The sequence below is a fragment of the Mauremys mutica genome, chromosome 11 (genome assembly GCF_020497125.1).
Source record: "Mauremys mutica isolate MM-2020 ecotype Southern chromosome 11, ASM2049712v1, whole genome shotgun sequence".
NCBI lineage: Eukaryota > Metazoa > Chordata > Testudines > Geoemydidae > Mauremys > Mauremys mutica.
In genome coordinates, this window is record NC_059082.1 from 52,397,300 (window position 1) to 52,418,554 (window position 21,255).

At 52.4% G+C, this 21,255-nt stretch overlaps 2 protein-coding genes across 3 annotated transcripts in view; one reads left to right on the forward strand and one right to left on the reverse strand.

Moving 5' to 3' along the window:
• Nucleotides 1-1,329, forward strand: part of CLUAP1 (clusterin associated protein 1) — a 225,791-nt gene extending 224,462 nt beyond the window's left edge. For both annotated transcript variants that reach the window (XM_044980159.1, XM_044980158.1), the window contains one exon: nt 151-1,329. In XM_044980159.1, the coding sequence (XP_044836094.1) occupies nt 151-303 (153 nt within the window). In that variant the 3' untranslated portion in view covers nt 304-1,329. The remainder of the gene's footprint in view (nt 1-150) is intronic.
• Nucleotides 1,330-6,351: 5,022 nt separating this feature from the next.
• Nucleotides 6,352-21,255, reverse strand: part of NLRC3 (NLR family CARD domain containing 3) — a 77,855-nt gene continuing 62,951 nt past the window's right edge. Inside the window, exons 12-20 of the mRNA XM_044978792.1 lie at nt 19,325-19,408; nt 17,513-17,596; nt 15,140-15,223; nt 13,719-13,802; nt 12,414-12,497; nt 12,032-12,115; nt 9,780-9,863; nt 8,249-8,370; nt 6,352-6,467 (exon numbers count right to left, since the gene is read on the reverse strand). Of these exons, the coding sequence (XP_044834727.1) occupies nt 8,280-8,370; nt 9,780-9,863; nt 12,032-12,115; nt 12,414-12,497; nt 13,719-13,802; nt 15,140-15,223; nt 17,513-17,596; nt 19,325-19,408 (679 nt within the window). The 3' untranslated portion in view covers nt 6,352-6,467; nt 8,249-8,279. The remainder of the gene's footprint in view (nt 6,468-8,248; nt 8,371-9,779; nt 9,864-12,031; nt 12,116-12,413; nt 12,498-13,718; nt 13,803-15,139; nt 15,224-17,512; nt 17,597-19,324; nt 19,409-21,255) is intronic.

A 21,255-nucleotide genomic window follows, 5' to 3' on the forward strand; every position in this document is an offset into this window, starting at 1 on the left:
CACAGAGTGATGTGCAGGTTTCTCCCATGCCAAGTTTCTGGGCACACAGAAGCCATGTACATTGCCGGCTTTGTACGTTTTGTCCATTGAGGATAGCACTGGTTTGAGAAGGGATTGACCATGAATTCTGTACCCATTGCTTTTTTACAGGAGGAGTCGGAGGATAGTGAGATTGACCTGGACGATGATGAAGATGATGATGAGGATGACCTTGAAGATGACAGCATGGAAATCTCTCCCAGCAAGGCCAATCGCCGGGCCAGGAAGCCAGAGCCACTGGAAGAGAGTGATAATGACTTCTGACTCTCCTTCCGAGGTGGAACCACTCAACATCTCGAGATGAAAACTGACAGCGAAAGGGTTGGGAATGTAACACACGCTGCTGTGCCTACAGGTATTTTATATAGGAATGAAATTCGGAGTCGGTAAATAATAAAGCTATGTTCACAGTGACAGTTAAACTTTAATTGCCAATCTCCTTCCCTGCTCATCTTTCCCAAAATTTGACTCATTCTGATGATAATTAAAAGTGACGTGATATTAAATACTTGTTTACTTAATCTGTTGGAAAGTGGGATTGTATCGGAGCATTAGAACTGAAGTTCCACACTCCATGATGCCAAAGGTTTGAAAACCACTACCAGATGGTGGTTTAGGCCTTGTCTACACACAAATCGGTACCAGTGTAACTAATACTGGTTACAACTGACGCAAAACTCTTGTGTGGGTACATTTGAATTGATTTAAACCTGCTTTATATTGATTTAGCCAAAACTGATTTCTTACCAAATTAAGGGCTTGTTCCCACACACAGGTTTCACCAGTTTAACTATAGGTGTGATATTAAACTGATAGAGGTAAGCCATTGCAGAACAGTCTGTGGATGCTGTTATATTGGCATAAACCCATTTTATATCAGTAATTTAACTTAAATCTCTCAGGAAGAGGGTTAAGCAAAACTGCAATAACCCACTCTTGAACCACCATCACAGGATTTTGCAGCAGTTGAATTAAATCAGCATAAGCATCAACCCTTTAGTTAAAGTCCTGAGCCTGTACGTAGACCAGGCTGTAGTCTCTTAAAACGAGTGCAGTTAAATAGGGCCAAAGCTTGTCTAGCTGCCATGGGTTTGCCTTCATTGCAAGGCGTGCCTTTCAGGACCGTCCTTCTTTGGTTGTCTTTTGCATGATACCTCCCGATATGACAACTGGGTAGAGATTCTCTTCCATAAACAAGCCTAAAAAGTCACAGAAGCCTATTGTACTATCAAATTCTGCTGTCCTCCTGCATGCTATACAAGCTGTTTTGTTTATCTAGATCCCAGTGTTTCAGAAATAAATGTATTTTCTGCATTGATTTGTGTGACTTGTTTTATTGAGACATTTTAGTAGGTTAGGCTGGCGCAATTCTTGTTGAGAAACCATGTAGGTTAGAGAAAGCTTGAGTGCATTCACTTCATGTGTCAGTTATGTCTGCCTCACTTGCTTGTCGAATGACATAGCCTCACGGGAGCAGACATTACTGCTTGATTAGAGCACGTCACCTTGGCGCTTGTTCATCAGGACAGTTGAGTGGCCCAGTTTTGTTCCCATATTACTGGCACCCTGCTGGCCTGGCATGTTCTACATCTGGAAATCTGCCCTTGTTTTCCCTACAGCTGCATTACAGACATGCGTCTATCCCTCTTCATTATTAGTACTGCAGGAAGGAAGGAACAGTAAGTAGTTCAAGGTGAATTTCTTCATGCCACCCACCCCAGCCATTCCTTTCACACCAGTGTGGTGCCAGTCAACAGAGCAAGGAGGTTGACATCTCACTTTATGTTGGTGCACAAGGAACCATCTTTTTTTTTCAGTGTTTGTACAGCACCTAGTACAATGGGGTCTTGGTCCATGACAAGAGCTCCTCGGTGCTACAGTAACACAAATCAACACCGATAATATCACCACTCACCGAGACTTTAGAGACTCACCGTAACAGATTGCTAGGAGAGCTGTTTGCCTTATTGTACACCCAGTAAGTTAAAGGAGTTTTGCCATTTGCTTCAAAGGGACCAGCGAGCCCCTGCCTTTCTGCTGTGTGATTCCACAGGTGCTAGCTAGCTGCGAACTGTCAGGTAGGCCTACGCTACACAATCCATCATGGAATCCCAACAGTTAGCAGGGGACCTGTGCTCTACCTCCACTGCCAACACTCTAGTTACATATTCTGCCTGGAATCTGCTGTGCACTGAGAGAGGCAGAGGCCATTGCTTCCACCACCCCCACCTAGCAAACTGATGTCGAACCCCAGACTGAGAGTTGCTGCTCATAAAATCAAGCCTGGTACCTGTGCTGTTAGTTACATATCCCATGTGTTAGTATCTCCCTTGTAACAGTATCAGACAAAATCAAACATATTCTGTGTAGTAACACAGCGCACAGTACTGCCACCTAGCACTGGCCATACACAGCTTCAGCCAAACAACAAGGCTGAAGTTTGTAGGCTAACGTACTGCATCCAAAGACACCCCATGAAGGCTCCAGAAACAGCCCTTAAGAGCACTCAGTGGCTTTGCCACAGAAAAGCTTTTTTAAAAAAAACTTGATGCAGAAATCACTGACTCCGTAGTGTCATGGCGCTGGGAATTCACAGCTCATGGGGCTCGATTCGCCACGGCCTGCCCTTTGTGAAGCCATTTACACATGTGCAAAGGGAATGCAGTGTGGGTTTGAAATGCTCCTACTGCTGCCTGTGCGGATTCCTGACATGGACAGCCACTTCACCCAGGTGTCAAGTATGGCACAAACTGCAGCTCGGTGAGGGGTCAGGCCCGTTCATGCCAAACTGCTGCCAAGGAACAGGGCCCATTGTGGCAGGTGGCCCTAGTATCCTGCTGACCCCTGAGTGCAAGACCCCCATAGATTAAGGCATAGGGTCTGAACATGGCATGGCTAAAGCCACCCCCCCCACCCCCCCGCACACACACACACACACCATCCCACCCCACCCCCAGTAGATGAGGTTGGTAGCACATCTGCTGCCCCTGAGGAGAGACAGGCATGACAGGGAAGCCATTACAGCAGACATTTGCTTAGCCAACACCCTTTTACTTGAAATACCTTCTGGTGGATAATGAGTAAATTTGCCCCAGTGTATCATTGCATGGAAAGCTGCCTGTTTAGCTAAACACATTTCATTCTCTTGTGCCGCAAACAAGGGGAGCGCAGAGCGCACTGCTGGGAACACTGAGCAATTGTACAGGCCTTCACTGCTGAACTCTGCTAAAAGGCTGGAGGAGACAGGCTACGGGGCTTGTTTGTGGTAGGTCTGAGCAGCGATTAAAAAAAACCCAACAACCTCGCCTCTGCGTTTGCTGCTAAGTAAGTGGAAGTGAGTGCGGCCGAGGCCCGTGCTATTGTTAACCACCAGTCATGCATGACACAGGCCAATGTAGTCAGCGTAGGTGTGTACAGCTCTTCAACAGCAGGGGACCTAGAGGGCTGAAGTCAGGTGGTGTCTCCAGGAGCAGGCTGGATCGACGGGGTCCCCAGTAAAATGTCCCTTTCACCAGCAAGCACCGCACCATAACAATGGCTAGTTCCTATTTTAAGTATGGGAAAACCTATGGTGGCCCAGACTGCCTCCCCCCGCCCTCCTGCGCTGTGGGCTTGACAAAGGCTGTGTAGTGGTGACCAGCTAGGACAGCGGCTCACTGGGGCTCCCTACCTCATTGTATGCAGCTCACCCAGCAAAGGGCTCATGGGAAAATGAACTGTTGCATAGCCCCTGGGAACACCGCAGGCCAGCCTCTGAGCTCGGCTTAGCACAGACACATATAAAGCCTAGCTGACTGCACTGATGCTGTGTTTACACCAGTGGCACTGAATTCCCAGTGCCCTACTGCGCTCAGTGAGGCATTTTCAGCGCCATGTTCGTTCCCAGCTTTGGCTCATGCTCATACAGAGAGCCGGGGCCCTGACCAGAGTGCCACTCAGCATGGACTGATTGGCCCAGGCCCCAGTGCTGCACACCGCAGCCAAAAACCACCGGCACAGCTCATTTAGTGAGACCGGGTGAGTGAGGTAAGAGCCACTCCCCTGACCTGAAGCAGAGCTCCGTGTACGCTCAAAAGCTTGGCGCTCTCACCTACTGAAGTTGGGCCAATACAAGCTATTCCCCCACTCACCTTGTCATGCTAACATCATATACACTTGAGGGCATTCTGTGCCAAAAAAAATTAGAAATGCTGCATCAAAAAATTAAAAATTCTGCACACCTTTTGAAATTCTGCAAATTTTATTTGTCAAATAAATGTGGACGCTGCAGCATAACTTTGGGGAGCACAGGCCACTGGCTGCACAGAGATGGGAGATCACTCTGCAGCCCCCACCCCACCCCACCCCCTCCTCCCGCCGGGAAACAGACTCAGTGGTGAGGCTGCACCCAACCCTGACACAGCACAAGAACCGGGCCTGCCCCAGAAATACCCCAGGGCCCTGCCCCTCCGTGCCAGGTCCACAAGGTGTGGGCAGGAAGGCTCAGCAAGGCAAGATCCAAGTGTGGAAGGGCTTAATGGGGGGCATCCAGGTATGGGTTGAAAGGATTCTGGGTGAGGGGAGGTGGCTCAGTTGGGGAATCCAGATGCACAGGGGCTAGGGGGTTCTGGGTGCAACAGTAATGGGACTCTGCAGGGGAGAGGGGTCTAGGTGAAGATGGTTGGGGATCAGCAGGGGTAAGGGGGTCTGAGTGTCCAGCTAGTGGGAGAATAGGGCTCAGCTGGGTGGGGCTCTAGGTGCAGCTGGTTGGGGACTTGCGGGGGCGGGGGGGGACTCATCAGGGTGGTCAAGGTGCAGAGGGAGTGGGGCTTGTTGGGGTTCTGGGTGCAGGGGTGGGTGAGGCTCAGTGGAAGGGTTTGGGTATGAGGGGGGGTCTGGATGCACAGGGGTTGGGCAGATGGGGGAGCAGCTCACTGTACAGGGATCCCTCACCCTTCAGCTGAGGAGCGATGGGTGCAGGAAGCACATGAGGGGCAGGGAGTTTGCAGAGCTTCCTACAGCCAGGGGAGAACTCGGGGGCGGGAGGGGGTTAATCTGACACAACCCCAGATGCTGTGCAAGGTAAGAGGAAGACCTCTCCTCCCCACCCAGCCGGGACTAGCAGCAGAGCCCAGCGCAGGGTAGGAGCAACCAGATGGGTCTTCCTCAGTCCCACCCCCTCTCCCACAGTGATTTACCTCTCTGCTGGCTGCCCTGGGCACCCGAAACATATTGCTTGGGGAGGGTCGCTCTTGTGGCTTCCCTTTGCTTCCCCGTCAGAAAGACATTTTTCTGCAGGGAAGCAAAGAAATCTGTGGGGGACATATGTTCTGTTCCTGTGCAGTGGTGCAGAATTCCCCCAGGAGTATAATATCCTGGGGCCAACATGACAACCAGCCAATGATTTGGGGAGCGCCTTGCTGCCCTGCCCTTTTGGAAGAAGGTTCCCCCAGCTGGTGCAGCTGAGACAGGGTATTCTCAGGGGGGGAAGTGTCCCGCGCCAGTTTGTTTTATTGGGACATTCCAGGGCTGGGTGACCCAGCCCTACAGCTCTTAGTTCCCAACTACCAAACTGCATCAAGCGCCATCTGCCTGCGGGGGGAGGCTCCGGATCTCTGGCCCAGCCCCTCAAAGGGGTGAGGTGCCTAAATACCTTTGAGGTGCCGGGCCTCTGGCTAGAAGCCCCAGCCAGCAGCTTTGTGGTCTGAGCACGTTCTGCATGTTCCATTAGTTGGTGGGGGGGAGGGGTAGCTAGAGAGGTTTGGCACGGCCATGGGCTCTTCATAAGGTGGCAGGCACCATGCTGGGCTTAGCTGCAGCGTTACCCCGGACACTCTCTGAAGGGAACCTGGCTGTAAGCTTTTAGAAATGAACCCCATGGCAAGCTCAGGCTGCGCCCCTCAGGATTTGCCTGGGCACAGTTATTGCTAGACCCAGCATTTCTCTGCTGCTTTTCAGCCCATTTCTACTATCAGCTTTTCTTTCCAACTGGCTGCTCGGTTGGGCCAGTCACTGACGTGCCTCTGACCTGGGTGGGGACAGGGACAGAAATGTGGATCCACCCATGTTCAAGGCCTTGGGCCGGGCAGTATTAGCCCCAGTTGCTAATTTACCGCTACATTTTTTAATCCCTCCAGACCTCGCCTGGAGCTGATGCGGCTGCGTGAGCAGGGGCCCCCAGTGCACAAAAGGCCAGACTGCTACTGGTCCGCGTGGGTTAAATGACGTGGGCTCACAGAGCTAACAGCAGCATCGGACAGCGTGTGATAGCGCCAGGCCACGGTCTGGCATGGCTGGAGTGTTGCCCCGCACCTCAGCGCTGCCCCAGGGCTCCCACACACCCTGCCCCTTACGGCTGCGGCGCAATTGCACTGATGCAGTGGCTGGCTCCACCTCGTAGCACACGCTGTGCCCTGCTCCTAGCAAGGCGGGATGCGGCGTCCGACACACTAGAGAGGATGAAACCTACAATCAGTCCCCCCTTGAAATTTCCAAATGGCAGCCGCAGGTGGGCGGGTAAGAACGCTCACGTCATCACTTTGGTTAGGAATCCATTTATTCCAGAGCTTGGCACCTCCTCACACCGGTCACCCTCCACCCTTGTTAGAGTCTCTCACTGCTACATGGCTGGCAGGCATGCCGCTCATGTCCTAGTCTGAGCAACAGCCCAGGCAGCTGTGGAGGAAGGCCCTGCAGCTTGGTGCTTAGCCCTGCTCCAGGCATCGCCCCTTCCAGAGGGGGTCACTGCATTGCTTCTCAACCAGCATCGATATACCACAGCACAAACAAGAGCCTAGGAACACTGGGCAGAGCCCTAGACGCAGCCACTCAACAATATTTAGGCACCTAACGGCCACTGAAATCAGTAAGTACCTTTATAAATCTGTCCCCTCGCACCTGGCCTTACAGGCTCAGCCCTGCCAGTGGCCATGCGCTGGGTCGCTCTCATGAGACCAGCCAAGTGAAATCGCCTTCAGAAGGGCACAGAACATGGGGTCCATTTGGATTAAAGATTTTGTTACACAAGGCAGAACTGTGTGACTAGGAGCTCCCCGAAGCAGACGCCTGCTGGAAATAAACAACTGGGCAGGAACCACCCACTTTCCATGCACTTCATTCCCCAACCACCCTGCAGTCCCCCTCCCCTCCTTCAGCTCTTCTCCTCTCCTCTTTTCCCACTTCCTTGCTGTGGGCTGATGCTAGACCATTACACCTCTCGCTTTGCAGGGGCACAGACACTGAATGGTCGGTCTCAGGCCGAGCCCCAAATCACTCGCTGTTAGAGGCCGCATGAGTATGATGGTTTATTCATTCTACAGGCCTGGAGGTACTCACAAGCCAAAGCTCCACATGAGCTGATGGAAGCGAGAGGTTTCCCGTTAGACACCCACTAAAGCAGGACACACCAACCATCCTGGAGCTTACTCCAGGGAATGTGGTGAACCTCAGGAACAGAGATTTGCGTGGCCCTGCCATGTACAGCCCAATAGGATTAAATGGCCACACAGCCGGCAGGGCTGGGCAATAATGACAGGAGGGAAGCAGCTGCCTGGCGAGTTTCCGGGCAGTCCAGTCATAACGGTATAAAGAATTCTCAGCAGCTGGCTCTGCGGGGGTCTCTCCGTAGTGGGAGCTCTGGGCCTACCCATGCATTGAGTGCCTCGTGCTCACACACCGAGCTGCACACAGCACCAGGCTGTGAGGTGCGGACATTCTGTCCTGGAGAGACGGGCTCGGCAGTAGCAGGGCAGGAGGGTTTCTTGGGTACAGGGATAAGTGAGGTGGGACTAAATTGCTGGCACTGTGTCCCTCCCGCCCACTTCCATCCACGTCCCCACCACACCCGTCCTGCCTGCCTTTTAACAGTCACGGCTGCCACAAGCTCATTCCTCAGGCCCGGCAGCCATTGGAACAACGGCGCCATCATTCACCGAGCTGCTAAGAAAGACTCGTCTTTCTGCACCTGAGGAGCAGCCTCGGCGGCAGCTTTCATTGGTGCCCCTAGGCCTCAGCTTGGAGCGAGCGCCTCCATCACCCCACGCAGCGCTCTGAGCCAGTCGGAGTCCGCGGGGGGCGTTCCAGGCCCAACAGGCCTCAGTTGGCCATATGGGTCGAGCTGGGAAAGCGGCTCCCTGCACTGCCGTGCTCTGATGTGGGGAACCCGGCAGCTGAGCTGACCCGGCGCTATCATTAAAGTGAGTGTCTGCACCATCCCCTGCCTGCCGCTGACTCGTGCTGGCCGTTCCTGGTGCAGCCGGCCCTCACATCTCGACGATGCAGCGTGGAGAGTTTGTTCTGATGGCATCAGCGATCACCTTGGCGCCGGACTGGCCGATGCGATTCCCCTGCAGACTGGGAGAGGACAAGGGACAGGCATGACCTCAGCGAGTGCACAGCCGCAGTAGTTCCCAGCACGGTCTGCCCGGCTGGCAGGGATATGGCCACACTGCGCACTAAGCCCCTGTCCGTGGGACTCAGTGTCCCCAAGCCCACACTGCATTGTAAACCTGGGCTGACAATTGCTGGAGCCAAGTCTCACAGTCATGCTCCATGACCACCATGCAGGACCTCCTGGCTCGGGTCTGCGGGTTGAGCTGAGTCCACACTGCGAACTGACAGGGCTCGACCGCCCCCACCCCCCATGCACGATCCTAGGCTCTGGATCCTGAGCTCTTGCTGAGCTGAGTCAGACTGATCTGTGTGGGGATGGGGAAGGTGCTTGGGCTTACACCTGAGTCAGAGCCTGGGCTCAGTGTGCAGTGTAGACGTGCCCCAGGGGGCTGGGAGACCCCGTCCCCGCTGGCGTGACCTCGCATACGTGGTGTGTGCAAGCTCACGCCACACAGAGGCAGAGCAGCACCCTCTTCAAAACAGTGCCCCGTTTGATACCAGCCCAAACCACGTCTGGCTTTGGCTCAGGACCAGATGGGGGACAGCTTGGAAAAGCAGGAGTGTCTGATGTAACAGCAGGTGAAGGGCCTATGGCTGGGGCTCCCACGGGGCAGGAGAGGTCGTCCAGTCCTGCAGGCACAAGGGCCCAGCGGGAGCAAGGGACGGTCAGGGAAGGAAAAGAACTGCTCCCCACTTCTGCTGCCCTCCGCCCCCGCCTCCAGCCCCCCAAGTCAGCCCGCCCAGGGAAAATCGCCCTCCCCCCACTGCCTCAGCCCGGAAACGACGTTCGGCCTGAAAGTGCACGCAGCACGCGTGGGCCACGGCCCCTTTCTTGTCCCTAGAGGCTCTCTGCCAATGCCAGGGGCCTGGTGCAAGCTCCAGTTGGCCTGGGGTGCTTGCCCCCAATTCCAAGGAAGCTCTGGGCGTTGAGCCCATCCAACAGCTGGGAGGCTGGAGTCCATGGCCCAGCATCTGCTTGGGCTTTGTTGGGGACACAGCCAAGGAGCAGCCAGTGAGGAGGCCAGCCCAGGCCACGAGGGAGCTGGAGGGACTCAGGGGTTGGCACAACACGGCCCTGTGGGGGTCCTGGAGAAGGTTTGCCTTTCAGGAGGGTTCCACACCAGTGGTGTTTGGCAGGGACTTGGGGGCAGGGCTTCATGCCTTCTGTGGAGTTTGGGCGTTCCATTGTGAGGCAGCAGCCTGGGCCAGGGATGGGGTGGAGAAGTGGGTCTCACAAGGGACGCTTTATGCTGCCCACAGAGGGACACTATAGCACAGCCACCATGGTCCCAGAGGCAGGTGAGTTCACGCTCTTTCCCCACGTCTCCGTCCATCGCCCGCATGCAGCCGGGCACTCAGCTGCCACTCACTTGACGTAGGTGAGGCCATGGTTTCCGGTCAGAGCTGTGGCGATGCAGATAGCTCCATCCATGCCTAAGGAGTTCTCCTGGAGGCTGAAGGGGAGAAAGACTCGTCAAGAAGTGAGGCCTGGAGAAAGCATCGGGCAGATCTGTCAGGTTGGACTGATTTAAATCAAAGCAATTTAAAACACCAGTATCAGAGGGATAGCCGTGTTAGTCTGGATCTGTAAAAGCAGCAAAGAATCCTGTGGCACCTTATAGACTAACAGACGTCTTGCAGCATGAGCTTTCGTGGGTGAATACCCACTTCTTCGGATGCAAGTGGTGGAAATTTCCAGGGGCAGGTTTATATATGCAAGCAAGAAGCAAGCTAGAGATAACGAGGTTAGTTCAATCAGGGAGGATGAGGCCCTGTTCTAGCAGTTGAGTGAAAACCAAGAGAGGAGAAACTGGTTCTGTAGTTGGCAAGCCATTCACAGTCTTTGTTTAATCCTGAGCTGATGGTGTCAAATTTGCAGATGACAAATTTGACACCATCAGCTCAGGATTAAACAAAGACTGTGAATGGCTTGCCAACTACAGAACCAGTTTCTCCTCTCTTGGTTTTCACTCAACTGCTAGAACAGGGCCTCATCCTCCCTGATTGAACTAACCTCGTTATCTCTAGCTTGCTTCTTGCTTGCATATATAAACCTGCCCCTGGAAATTTCCACCACTTGCATCCGAAGAAGTGGGTATTCACCCACGAAAGCTCATGCTGCAAAACGTCTGTTAGTCTATAAGGTGCCACAGGATTCTTTGCTGTTAAAACACCAGTTGTATTCATGGATTTCAGTCAGCAAGCAGGAAACCTTGATTTCAATCATTGATTTTAACCTTGTTTTTCATTTGTGCTTTTTAGTTATTTTCCTAAAGAAAGTTTGAGTCTCATTGGTTGGTACCATTACAACTATTTTAATGTGCTAGATACATAAGAAAAAAATTATCAACATTTTGCAACTAAAACAAATTGATTTGTTAAACATCTGAACTATTATCTGTAGTTAGTGAACTGAACTGATTGTTTCTGGTCAGTCCTGCAAGATTTTAGAACTAGCAGAGCTCGTCATTTTTATTCATAGATTGGAAAAAGAAAACAAGCTTTCCCGCTTTTCTAACTTCCAATCAGTTTCTTAACTTAGAATGAACTACTCACTCAATCAAACTAGTTGACTATACTAAAATGAAGAAAACGTTCTCTCTGCACCTGAAAAAGGGCGACTGCTGTCAAAAGCCACTTTAGCATTGCATCAGCCTCTGGTTTCAGCTGCTTAGCCACTGTCTTTCACCAGGTCACTGTTTTGTCTTTCTTAAAGACCTCAGCAGCAAATATATACTGCCTAATATATATTTTTTATTTAATTTTAAATGATTTTAACAGAATAGAGTAAGTTTAGGCCTTGACACTGGTTTTCATAATTTCAAATTTAATTTTAAATAGGCTTATTGTTAAAAATAAACCTGTATTTAATTTAAAAATTAAGAAAGTCTGATTTATTTTATCAGTTAAACCCTCTATTTTTATCCATACTGGGATTTGTCTATTGACTTAGATTTCTTCCTTCATAGCTGGCCTCTTCTCCGTGCCTGATTCCGTCCATGTCATAACAGAGGGTTAGTAACAGTGATGTCACAATCCAGTGATTGTGACATCACAGCTGCTCCTTTGATGAAGTGTGATAGAACAATCTATCACTAGCAGTCAGATCAAAGGAAGCCTGTTAGGGCCAAAGCTGCTGTTTAGATACAGAAAAGATACATGACGGTTTGGAAGCATTTTGGTGACTCATTGTAGACAGTGCTGGTGGCAACGCCTCTAGTTAAGGTTGCCTGACACTTTCCATTATAAGACTCCATTTTCAATTATAACTTTGACCATTTGGATTGAAATTTTCCATGCTGGGCATTAGCCTCAGGCTGAATTTGTTTGGGACATTTCAGCAAAGGCAGTTCAGCCATTTCCAAGACAGATTGAGGGGATTAGATCTGATGCACTGAATGAGGCAGGGGTCCAGTGGGGGAAAAAATAGTATGTGATCAGGTAATTAAAGCCTGTATCACGATGCAGGCGCACAAGGGAGCCAAATTAAGATTGCGCAGGGAACCTTCATTCTGGCACTTCCTAACTTTTGAGTGCTGGACGTTGCCACCTTTCCAGACTTTTACTGTAGCTTTGGAATGCAGGGGGTTTTAGCGTTTGCTCCAGCATGGCAGCTACTTACTTCAGAACACGGAGACTGCGGTTAACCTTCAGCGCGTTGGCCATAGCTTTGGCTCCAGCCACACCGATGGAGTTTCCTCTCAAGCTGCAGGGTAGCCAGGAAATACAGACGGGCGATTAGGACCAAGAGTGCCGAAGGCTAATATAGAGATTCCATAGAACCCAGGAGGCAGGTTGAGGGACAGTGGGGAACACAAAGCACATGCCAGCTGGCCTGGGGCTTAGACATGCTGGAACTGAGGGCTCCCAAAGCATTTCCAGCCTAATGAGCTGTTGGAGACTGGACGTGCTACAGAACCGATGGATTTGTCTCCTGGAGGGGCCCAAGGGGAGGTAAGTCACAGGGACTGCTTGGAGAAGGGGCGCAGCTGGGGAACACTTACTCCAGAGTTGTGAGGGTTCTGTTAACAACTAGGGCCTCTGCCAGGGCTTTGGCCCCGCTCACCCCGATCGAAGCCACCTGGAGGCTGCAAGAGAACAAGGAATGTTCAGTGCAATTCACGGCAAGCTATCCCAGCCGGCCTGCACCTATCAGATGCGCGTTATACTGAGCAGGCAAACTGGAGCCCAAGAAACCCAGGCTTCCAGGGCCAGCTTCACAAGCCAACACCATTCTTCTCCGAGCACATTCATCCTTGGGGTCTGACGTGAGGGCATTGATCCAGCCAAGGATGTATTGATGAGCTGGGCAGATGGCAGCACATTCTCTATTAAAACACTCGCCCCACCGAGTGACTCGCAAATAAAGAGGAAGCTGTAAATGGAGTCCAGCACAGACAGACACACCAGTCTCTGTGAGCTAATTGACTGCAAAACAGGGCTGGCTCCCTGCTGCCGGGCGGTCAGTCGGCTGGCTCTCTGCTGAAGTGCAGTGCGGCAGATGCCTATAGCCATCCCCTAGCAGCAATTACCGGTACTTCTGTCCAATGAATTAGCAGCTTGCGGGAGCTCCCCTTCCCGTAGGACCCTGAGGCAGACTTTATTAGCTCTGGCACGTCACCTGGGGCAGGCCCAGCTAAACCCCCACTGTCTCTGCCTGTGACAATCCAACGGCAACAGGAGAGTGAGATTTCTAATGGGTTCAGCCCCCAGGAGACATGGCTCAACCATTCACCCCCAGGCAATAGGTTCCCTTTGCTTCCCCTTCCCCCTTCACAAACACACCTCCTAGCTCAGCCTGGCACACTCATTACTGCCATTCTAATGAGCAGAACCTAATGTCACTCTACGACCTGGCCTGCCTCAACCAGCCATGCACCCCCCATGCAGCATGGTGACCAGGGGCATGGCCCCATCACGTTTTATTAGCCGCAAGGGCGAGCGATGTGAGGCAGGGGACAGAGAGGCGTGAACAGGGCGTGGGGTTTTGGGAGGAAGAGGCAGGGCAGGGGCTCAGGGAGAAGGGGCAGCACAGGGGTAGGGATACAGTTCAGGCACCAGTGCCTCCCCCTTTAGGGAGCCTGCGCCCACTAGTCAGCCTGGGAGCCCTTACCTAGCGGGACAGGTTACCAAACTCTCCAAAAGTCCAGCACCTGGAGGACTACGAGGGGCCGGGGAGCAGCAGGTTCCATTTGCCTGGAGGGTCTCGGTCCAGATGGGGCCAGCAGGCTGAGTGCCCCTGCTCTGCACATCACTACACATTTCACAGACGGGGCATATTCCCTCCCCCACCCCGCGTGGACACTTACCAGAGGGTGGTGAGTGTGGTGTTCACCTTCAGAGCAGCAGCGAGGGCGATCATGCCTTCATCGCCAATAGCGTTCTCCTGCAAACTGAAACACAGCATGGGCCACGTGACGGCATACATGGCCCTTGTCCCCTAGAGCACGTACATGGGGAAACGGGTCACGCGGGTGAGGGTCATTGGCTCCTGACAGGGTCAGGACACAAGCTGGCTCCCCTGAGCAGTATGCCCCAAAATGCTGCGGCTTCCAGGTGACACACGCAGACCACTGCCCCATGGCGAGATGTGGGGGGTGCTGTTAGCCCATGGAACTGCCCAGTAACAGGATCCAGCCGCTTGGAAACCAGGTGTATGTTTTTAAGTGAGGGTAATTAGCCACTGGGACAACTGACCAAGGATTGTGGTGAATTCTCCGCCAATAGCCATTTTTATATCAAGATCGGATGTCTTGCTAAAAGCTCTGCTCTGGGAATTACTGTGGGGCAGGTCTCTGGCCTGTGGGATACAGGAGGTCGGCCTAGTTGATCCCATCCCTTCTGACCCTGGAGGCAGAGTCGATGGAGCCCAGAGGGGCAGTGAACAGGTCTCTCTCAATAGGGTGAAATTCAGAGGGTGCCAGGCAGTGAAATGTAAGGCAACAAAAATATCCAGTACAGGGTGACCAGCTGTCCAGATATTAGGGGCTCTGTCTGTATATGCAAGTAGCCCCTCTCCTCGGTGCAACATTGTGGCATTACGACCCTCTCCTCCACCACCCAAAGGATGATGGCAGCCCCTCCCAGCCAGAACACCGAGCAGGCCGAGTGGCCCCGAAGGGGGATGCTGCAGGACCCTGACTGCGTGGGTCACGAGCGGTTTATTGTGGGGGGGTGATGCTCCAGGAGGGCAGACCCGGGGGTGAGAGGAGCTGGCTGAGGGAGGGTGTGGGTCCCTGGAGGGACCAGCAGGACAAGCAAGCTGGGGAACCACTAGTCTAGGGTGTGCTCAGCGGGGTCCCCTGCTGGCTCCGGCCAGTCAGAGGTAAGTGACTAGGACACAGCGAGATGGGTGCATTTCCTGAACAGAACCTCCTTTGCTGGGGGAGCAAAGGCGCAAGAGCCCCCAGAAAATCTCCCTCAGCAGACAGCTGAGCCAACGAAGGGCTGGTCCCATTCCTGCTTGGCCTCCTGTCCTCCCTCAGTCCACAGCTCAGCCACACATGCCACATGTGGCCCCTGCCAGAGAGTCCCTGAGCCAAGCAGGACGTGCTCCCTGAGACAGCTCTGCAACGTCCCCACAGCACAGGGCTTTGGAGTTGCTGGGAGGGTTAGGGGGGCCTGATCTGCTCCTCCAGCACAAACACCTAACTCCCCCCCCACCCTGGTGCCCTTGGGCCCTGAGCCAGCGATGCAGCCAGGCAGGGAGATGTGCTGCATTGTCACTTACTCGAGGCTGGTCAGGCTTGTGTTGGAGTGTAGTGCTTGGGCCAGCGCCTTGGCCGCCTTCGACTGGATGAAGTTCCACTGCAGGCTGTGCAAAGAGAGTGAGCGGGAAGGATTACCACTGGGGGGCAGGGCGGGACTCTTCAAACAGGGAGAAGCCCTCAGACAAGGGGAACGGATCCCTCTCATCAGGGGATCAGCTGGAAGAGGGGATAGCTCTCCGCAGGCTGTTCCGGAGTAGCTGCACCCCACCCATTGAGATCCCCCCAGGGTTTGTACCGGACACAATAGCCATCTGCACATCCTGCCCGTAACTGTCACTTATCAGCCTTGGACACTGCTGAACAGCTGTTGCCTTTGACCCCAGAAGTAGCAGCATTGTGGTGGCAGGTGAATGGCTGTGATCTCCAGGGGGGTAGGTATCTAGTTTGTAATTCTGTAAACCCACATATCTGAGGCTTCCAAACACCGCTATGCAAATCCATCCATCACACTACTGTGCACAATCCACTGGTAACGTGGTAGCTTTGATTAATCAGACACTAATAAAAGGGCCAGAGGAATTGTGGCATATATGGCTCTTCAGCCTTAAAAAATGACATGGTTGAAGGGCTGGTGAAAGTTGCCAGCTTGACAGTGCTGAAGAGCGAGGACAGGCTCCAGGCGAGAGAGGGGTTCAGCACCTAGGGCCCATTCAACCTTTGCCAGCAGTGGGAGGGGTCTGGGATGTCAACTCCTATTCACCATTTACAAAAGCTACGTTGCTCTTCCCCAATATATTGTGTTTATCTACGTGTCTGATCATTCTGTTCTTTACTAAAGTTCCAACCAATTTGCCTGGCACTGAAGTTAGACTTATCAGCTTATTGCCAGGATCGCCTCTCGAGCCTTTTTTAAAAACTGACATCACATTAGCTATCCTCCAGTCACCTGGTACAGAGGCTGATTTACATATTACAGTTGTTAGTTCTGCAATTTCACATTTGAGTCCCTTCAGAACTCTTGGGTGATACCATCTGGTCCTGGTGACTTATTACGGTTTAATTGAGCCATTTGTTCCTAAACCTCCTCTAATGACACCTCAATCTGGGACAGTTCCTCAGATTTGTCATCTGAAAAGAATGGTGCAGGTGTGGGAATCTCCCTCACATCTTCTGCAGTGAAGACTGATGCAAAGAATTCATTTTGCTTCTCTGCAATGGCCTCTTCTCTTTTAAGTGCTCCAGTAGCACTTCGATCATCCAGTGACTCCTCTGATTGTTCGGCTTCCTACTCCTAATGCACTCCATTGTTTTGCTCTTAGTTTTTGTGTCTTTTCCTAGTTGAGCTTCAAATTCTTGTTTGGCCTGCCTGATTATACTTTTACACTTGACTTGTCAGAGTTTATTCTCCTTTCTATTTTAGGATGTCTTTTTGTCTGTAACCACCTCTTACTCTGTTGTTCAGTTACGGGGTCATTTTTTGGTCTTTTTTTGGGGGGGGGTATACATTTAGTTTGAGCCTCCATTATGGTGTTTTTCAAAAGTTTCCATGCAGTTTGCAGGCATTTCACTCTTTTGATTGTTCCTTTTAGTTTCCCTTTAACTAGCTTCCTCATTTTTGTAGTTTCCCTTTTTGAAGTTAAATGCTGCTGTGGAGGGTTTCTTTGGTGTTTCCCCCCCTACAAGAATGTAAAAATTAATTACATAATGGTTGCTATTACTGAACAGCTTAGCTATATTCACCTCTTGGACCAGACCCTGTGCTCCATCTAGGACTAAAACAAGAATTGCCTCCCCCTTGTGGGTTCCAGGACTAGCTGCTCCAGGAAGCAGTCATTAATGGATTTATGGCTCATTACAATAATCTGTAACCCAGTGGCCCCACATTTTTGTCATATGATTGCAGCGGTGTTAACAGGCCACTTCACCTCTGCATGGTCTCTTAAAATACATGGTAACTATTTATGCTAAACTATCTGTTCCACCTTGTATTTGGCTCTGAGTACCTTTCCCAGCCTTGAAGAAGCGTTCTGTGTAGATCGAAGGCTTGTTGCTCTCACCAACAGAAATTGGTCCAATAAAAGATGTGACCTCCCCCACCCTGTCTCTCTAATATCCTAGGACCAACACGGCAAAATCATAAAGTAACAGTTTTCAGTCTCTACTGGCCTGGGCTGGACCCGAACCAGGAGCTAGATGCAGACTGTACAGTGCTGCCCATGACGATGGAATTCTGCTGCTGACGCCATTGTGCATGGAGCCCTCCCCTCTCCGCTCAGCTGTGCCATGCTGAGAGGGACTGAGGCCCATGAAGGATGTTGCAGGCTGTTCACTCACTGCAGGGACAGAGCAGCTAAAGAGAAGGAACCAAAAATCAGGGCCAAGGTGAAACTCACTGCAGGGACATGAGCGCCTGGTTCTCTCTCATCGCCAGTGCAATGGCCTTGACGCCTTCATCATACAACAGATTCGCCGCTAGGCTAGAGGCAAAGTACAGAGAAATGAGTTAAACACAGTATGATGCATTACACCTGCCTCTGGCAGGTTGCAGTGCAGTGAGACAAGTGCAAGGGGGGATGGGGGAGAGGGAAGACACAATAGGATGACATTAAAAGGCAATTAATGGGAAACAGAAAAAAGGAAATACACATGGTTTTTACACTGTAATGGGTGATTAATCTGTGGAACTCACTGCTGCAGGACATGGAGGCAAATACCTTCAAGGTTTCAAAATGGAACTAAAAATTTTTAGGAACAAGAAGAGTGTCTGCACTGGTACTAGTCAGGATAATATTACAAGGGCCTGCTCCATCCTCATAATTCAGGCCATCTGCTAATCATTAGCTGGAGTAAGGAAGGTTCTACCCCTTTTTCCCCCGCCCCCAATGGCAGGATATTTCACACTGGCTTATGTCTTCTTCTCAAGCACTCATTGGTAACTTCATTGGATGGATCGCTGTCTTATCTGCCAAAGCAAAGTGCTCCAGAGGGATTATTAGTTAGGTCCACTCTGGTTATTCTACATTCTGCTTTCCACAGAACTCCAAGTTACAAAATGATTAAGCCAAGCACAAGTTCTTTCAGTCTGCTTACATACGTGAATCACAGGCTCGTCAGGCCAGATCCAGGGCCGGCTCCAGACCCCAGCGCGCCAAGCGCACGCTTGGGGCGGCATTTTGCCGGCAGGGCGGCAGGCGGGTCCGGTGGACCTTCCGCAGTCATGCCTGTGGGAGGTGCACCGGAGCCGCGGGTCCAGCAGACCTCCCGCAGGCATAACTGCGGACGGTTTGCTGGTCCCACGGCTTGGGTGGACCTCCCGCAGGCATGACTGCGGATGCTCCACCGGAGCCGCGGGACCAGCGAACCTTCCGCAGCTGCAGGAGGTCCACTGGAGCCGCGGGACCAGTGGACCCTCCGCAGTCATGCCTGCAGGAGGTCCACTGGTCCCGCGGCTCCGGTGCACCTCCCGCAGGCATGACTGCTTGGGGCAGCCAAATTCCTAGAGCCACCCCTGGCCAGATCATGCCTAGTGAGAAACCCCAGGAGCTTAAACTAACAGAGCTCCTGGAGTATTGTGTGGGTGGGGTTTGCCACTGGAAACCCCCCACCCTCCCCCATGCTCCCCAGCCTCTGGCCCTCATGGCCTGCTCATCTGCATTTGGGCCCAAACAAACCCTCCAGGAGGACCTGCCAGGGCAGACCTGGAGTCTGCAGAAGCTGATGCTGGCCCTGGAGGCGGGATGGTGCTGTGGAGAGCAGCTGACTTGCCCCGACTCCTCCCCACCCAAGTACAGCACCCCCAAAAGAAGCAGAAGCTCAGCCACGCAGCGTACAGATGGAGGAACGTCTGCAGAGCTGGAGGGAGGCGGGAGGATGCTGGTTTGGGGCAAATCCCTTCAAAGGGAAAACAACAGAGGTGATGATATGGCTCCAGAGATTGGACCTAGAAAGTGTTCATCCACCCCACCCCTGATGAGCCATCACAGCGGTGCTCCTTGTCACGCCTTCTCCTTGGCCAGACTCACCTGCTACCCAGCCTGAGTGTTCCCCATTGCCCCAAGGGACACACCCTTGGCCACGGGTATTCCACCAACCTGTCCTCCTGCACAAGAGCAGCTCCCCTGCACCTGCCTGAGGGCAGTACTGGTGCTGAGCGCACAGCGTAAGCGGGGGGAGAGGATTTGGACTTCGAAAGCCGGCTGACTTACTCTAGGTTCCTCAGCGTGCAGTTAGCGCGCAGAGCGCTGGCTATCTCCGGCCCCCCCTCTTGGCCGATGGAATTCTCCCGAAGGCTAGGAAAAGACAAGAGATGGGACAGGTCATTGGGATTCCCTCCTTCCAGGGCGAGGAGTGGGAACAGCTCAGGACATTTCTCATTCTCTTCCGGGCACTTATTGTATTTTAGGGCAAACAAGACAAACCACTTGGTGGCTAGGCCAGCACGGGGTGGTAGCATCTAGGCGAGGGCTCTCCAGGGCAGATGTGGGATGGCGAGGCCGCCTGGCATGTGCAGGTGAATGTTCGATGCATGAGAAGCTGCTGCAGTCACACACGTGTCTCAGGCAGAAAAAGGATACCCCTGAACAACGCTCCTCCCTCTCCCTTCTCCCCACGCCCAGCCCCCTACACCGGGCCCTGCTCTTTGTAGGCTGGCAAAAATCCCCCCGTTAGGGGACAGAGCAAAATACCAGACTGGAATGATCAGTGATGAACTTCCAGCCCTGCCCTGGTTTTCCTCTTGCGCTGCTCCCATGGCCCTCCCCAGGTCATGGGGGGTCATGCGGCTGCTCCCCCCAGTAATTGCCTGCTCCCCAAGTCAGAGGTGGTTAGAATTTCTGTCTCACTTTGGGAATGACTCACAGACTCCCTGCCCCATGCCTCGGACACAACGTGTTACGCCAGTGCCATTGTTTTAGCCTTGAGGCAGGGAGCAGCCGCAAAGGAGCAGCTGAGTTTGGGCTAAGCTATTCTGCAGTAGATTTTTATTTTTCCCCACCTCCCCCGAATATACCCCAGCCATACTCATTGCCTCGGGTTTTCTGCTGGGCACAGAGATTGCGCAGCGCAGGGCCAGATGTTTCCTGTATCTGCATGGGGGTACCGTGGGAAGGATGCAGGGAGTGGGCAGAGCAGAGTCCCTGGAGATAATGATAGCATGCTCAGAGGTGCTGTGCCCCGTAAAGGGGAAGTGGCTGGGTGGGAAGGGGTGTGGCCAGGGGTAACAATCGAATCGCTGCATCTCCAAACCAGGAGCCATGGCACAGGCAGCATCAACGTGTGCTCCCCAGTACCTCTCTATGATCTCTGCCGACCTCGCAGACAAAACCCCTCCAGCAACTGCAGCTGGGGCAGTATCCTTCAGCAGGAGGCTGCAGTGCAGCTCTGCCTTTCAAAGTAGGGGGACCAGACAGCAAGTGTAAAAAATCAGGACAGGGGGTGGAGGTAATAGGAGTCGATATAAGAAAAAGCCCCCAAAATCGGGACTGTCCCAATAAAATCGGGAGATCTGGTCACCCTACTTCAAAGCCACAGTAGTCCCCATAAAGGTGCTTAGCACATCTGCTGTGGGACTCAAGTGGCCTAAAATATTCTGGAGAACACCCATGTGCCAAAGCCTTCGGGAGCAGTCTGCAAAGGCGCTCAGCATTGGCTCACTTTTGCTAGAACTTTTCATTCCTTCTCATTTTGTTTGAGGTCTTGTAATTTAAAATGGAATGTTCTGGAAAAACCCTCCAGTAATGGCCTTTGTATTCAGTGGAAGCAATCAGCCACGCCGGCTAGGAACAGAATGCCTGGGGGAACTAATGGCAGCATTTCTGGAAGAGGCTTAGTGGGTAAGCAGCCCCTGCAGGCCTTACTGTCCTTTCTATGGCAATAATCAGTGAAGAATCTTAAAGATTTGTGTCTCCACTGGTGCTGATCTGTGCAGGAAAATCTACCTTAGAAAAAGCACCTTTGTGATTTAGCCTATTTCATTTGTTTTTTTAAGCGGGGGAGAAATGCACTGTGATCAGTTACACATAACATCGCAGCAGGAAATAAATAGCTCAGGTTTCAGTCTGTCACATTGTACTTTCTAAATGTAACAATAGAAACACGTCATTCCACTTTGGACGTTTGCCTGGAGTGCTCACAGACG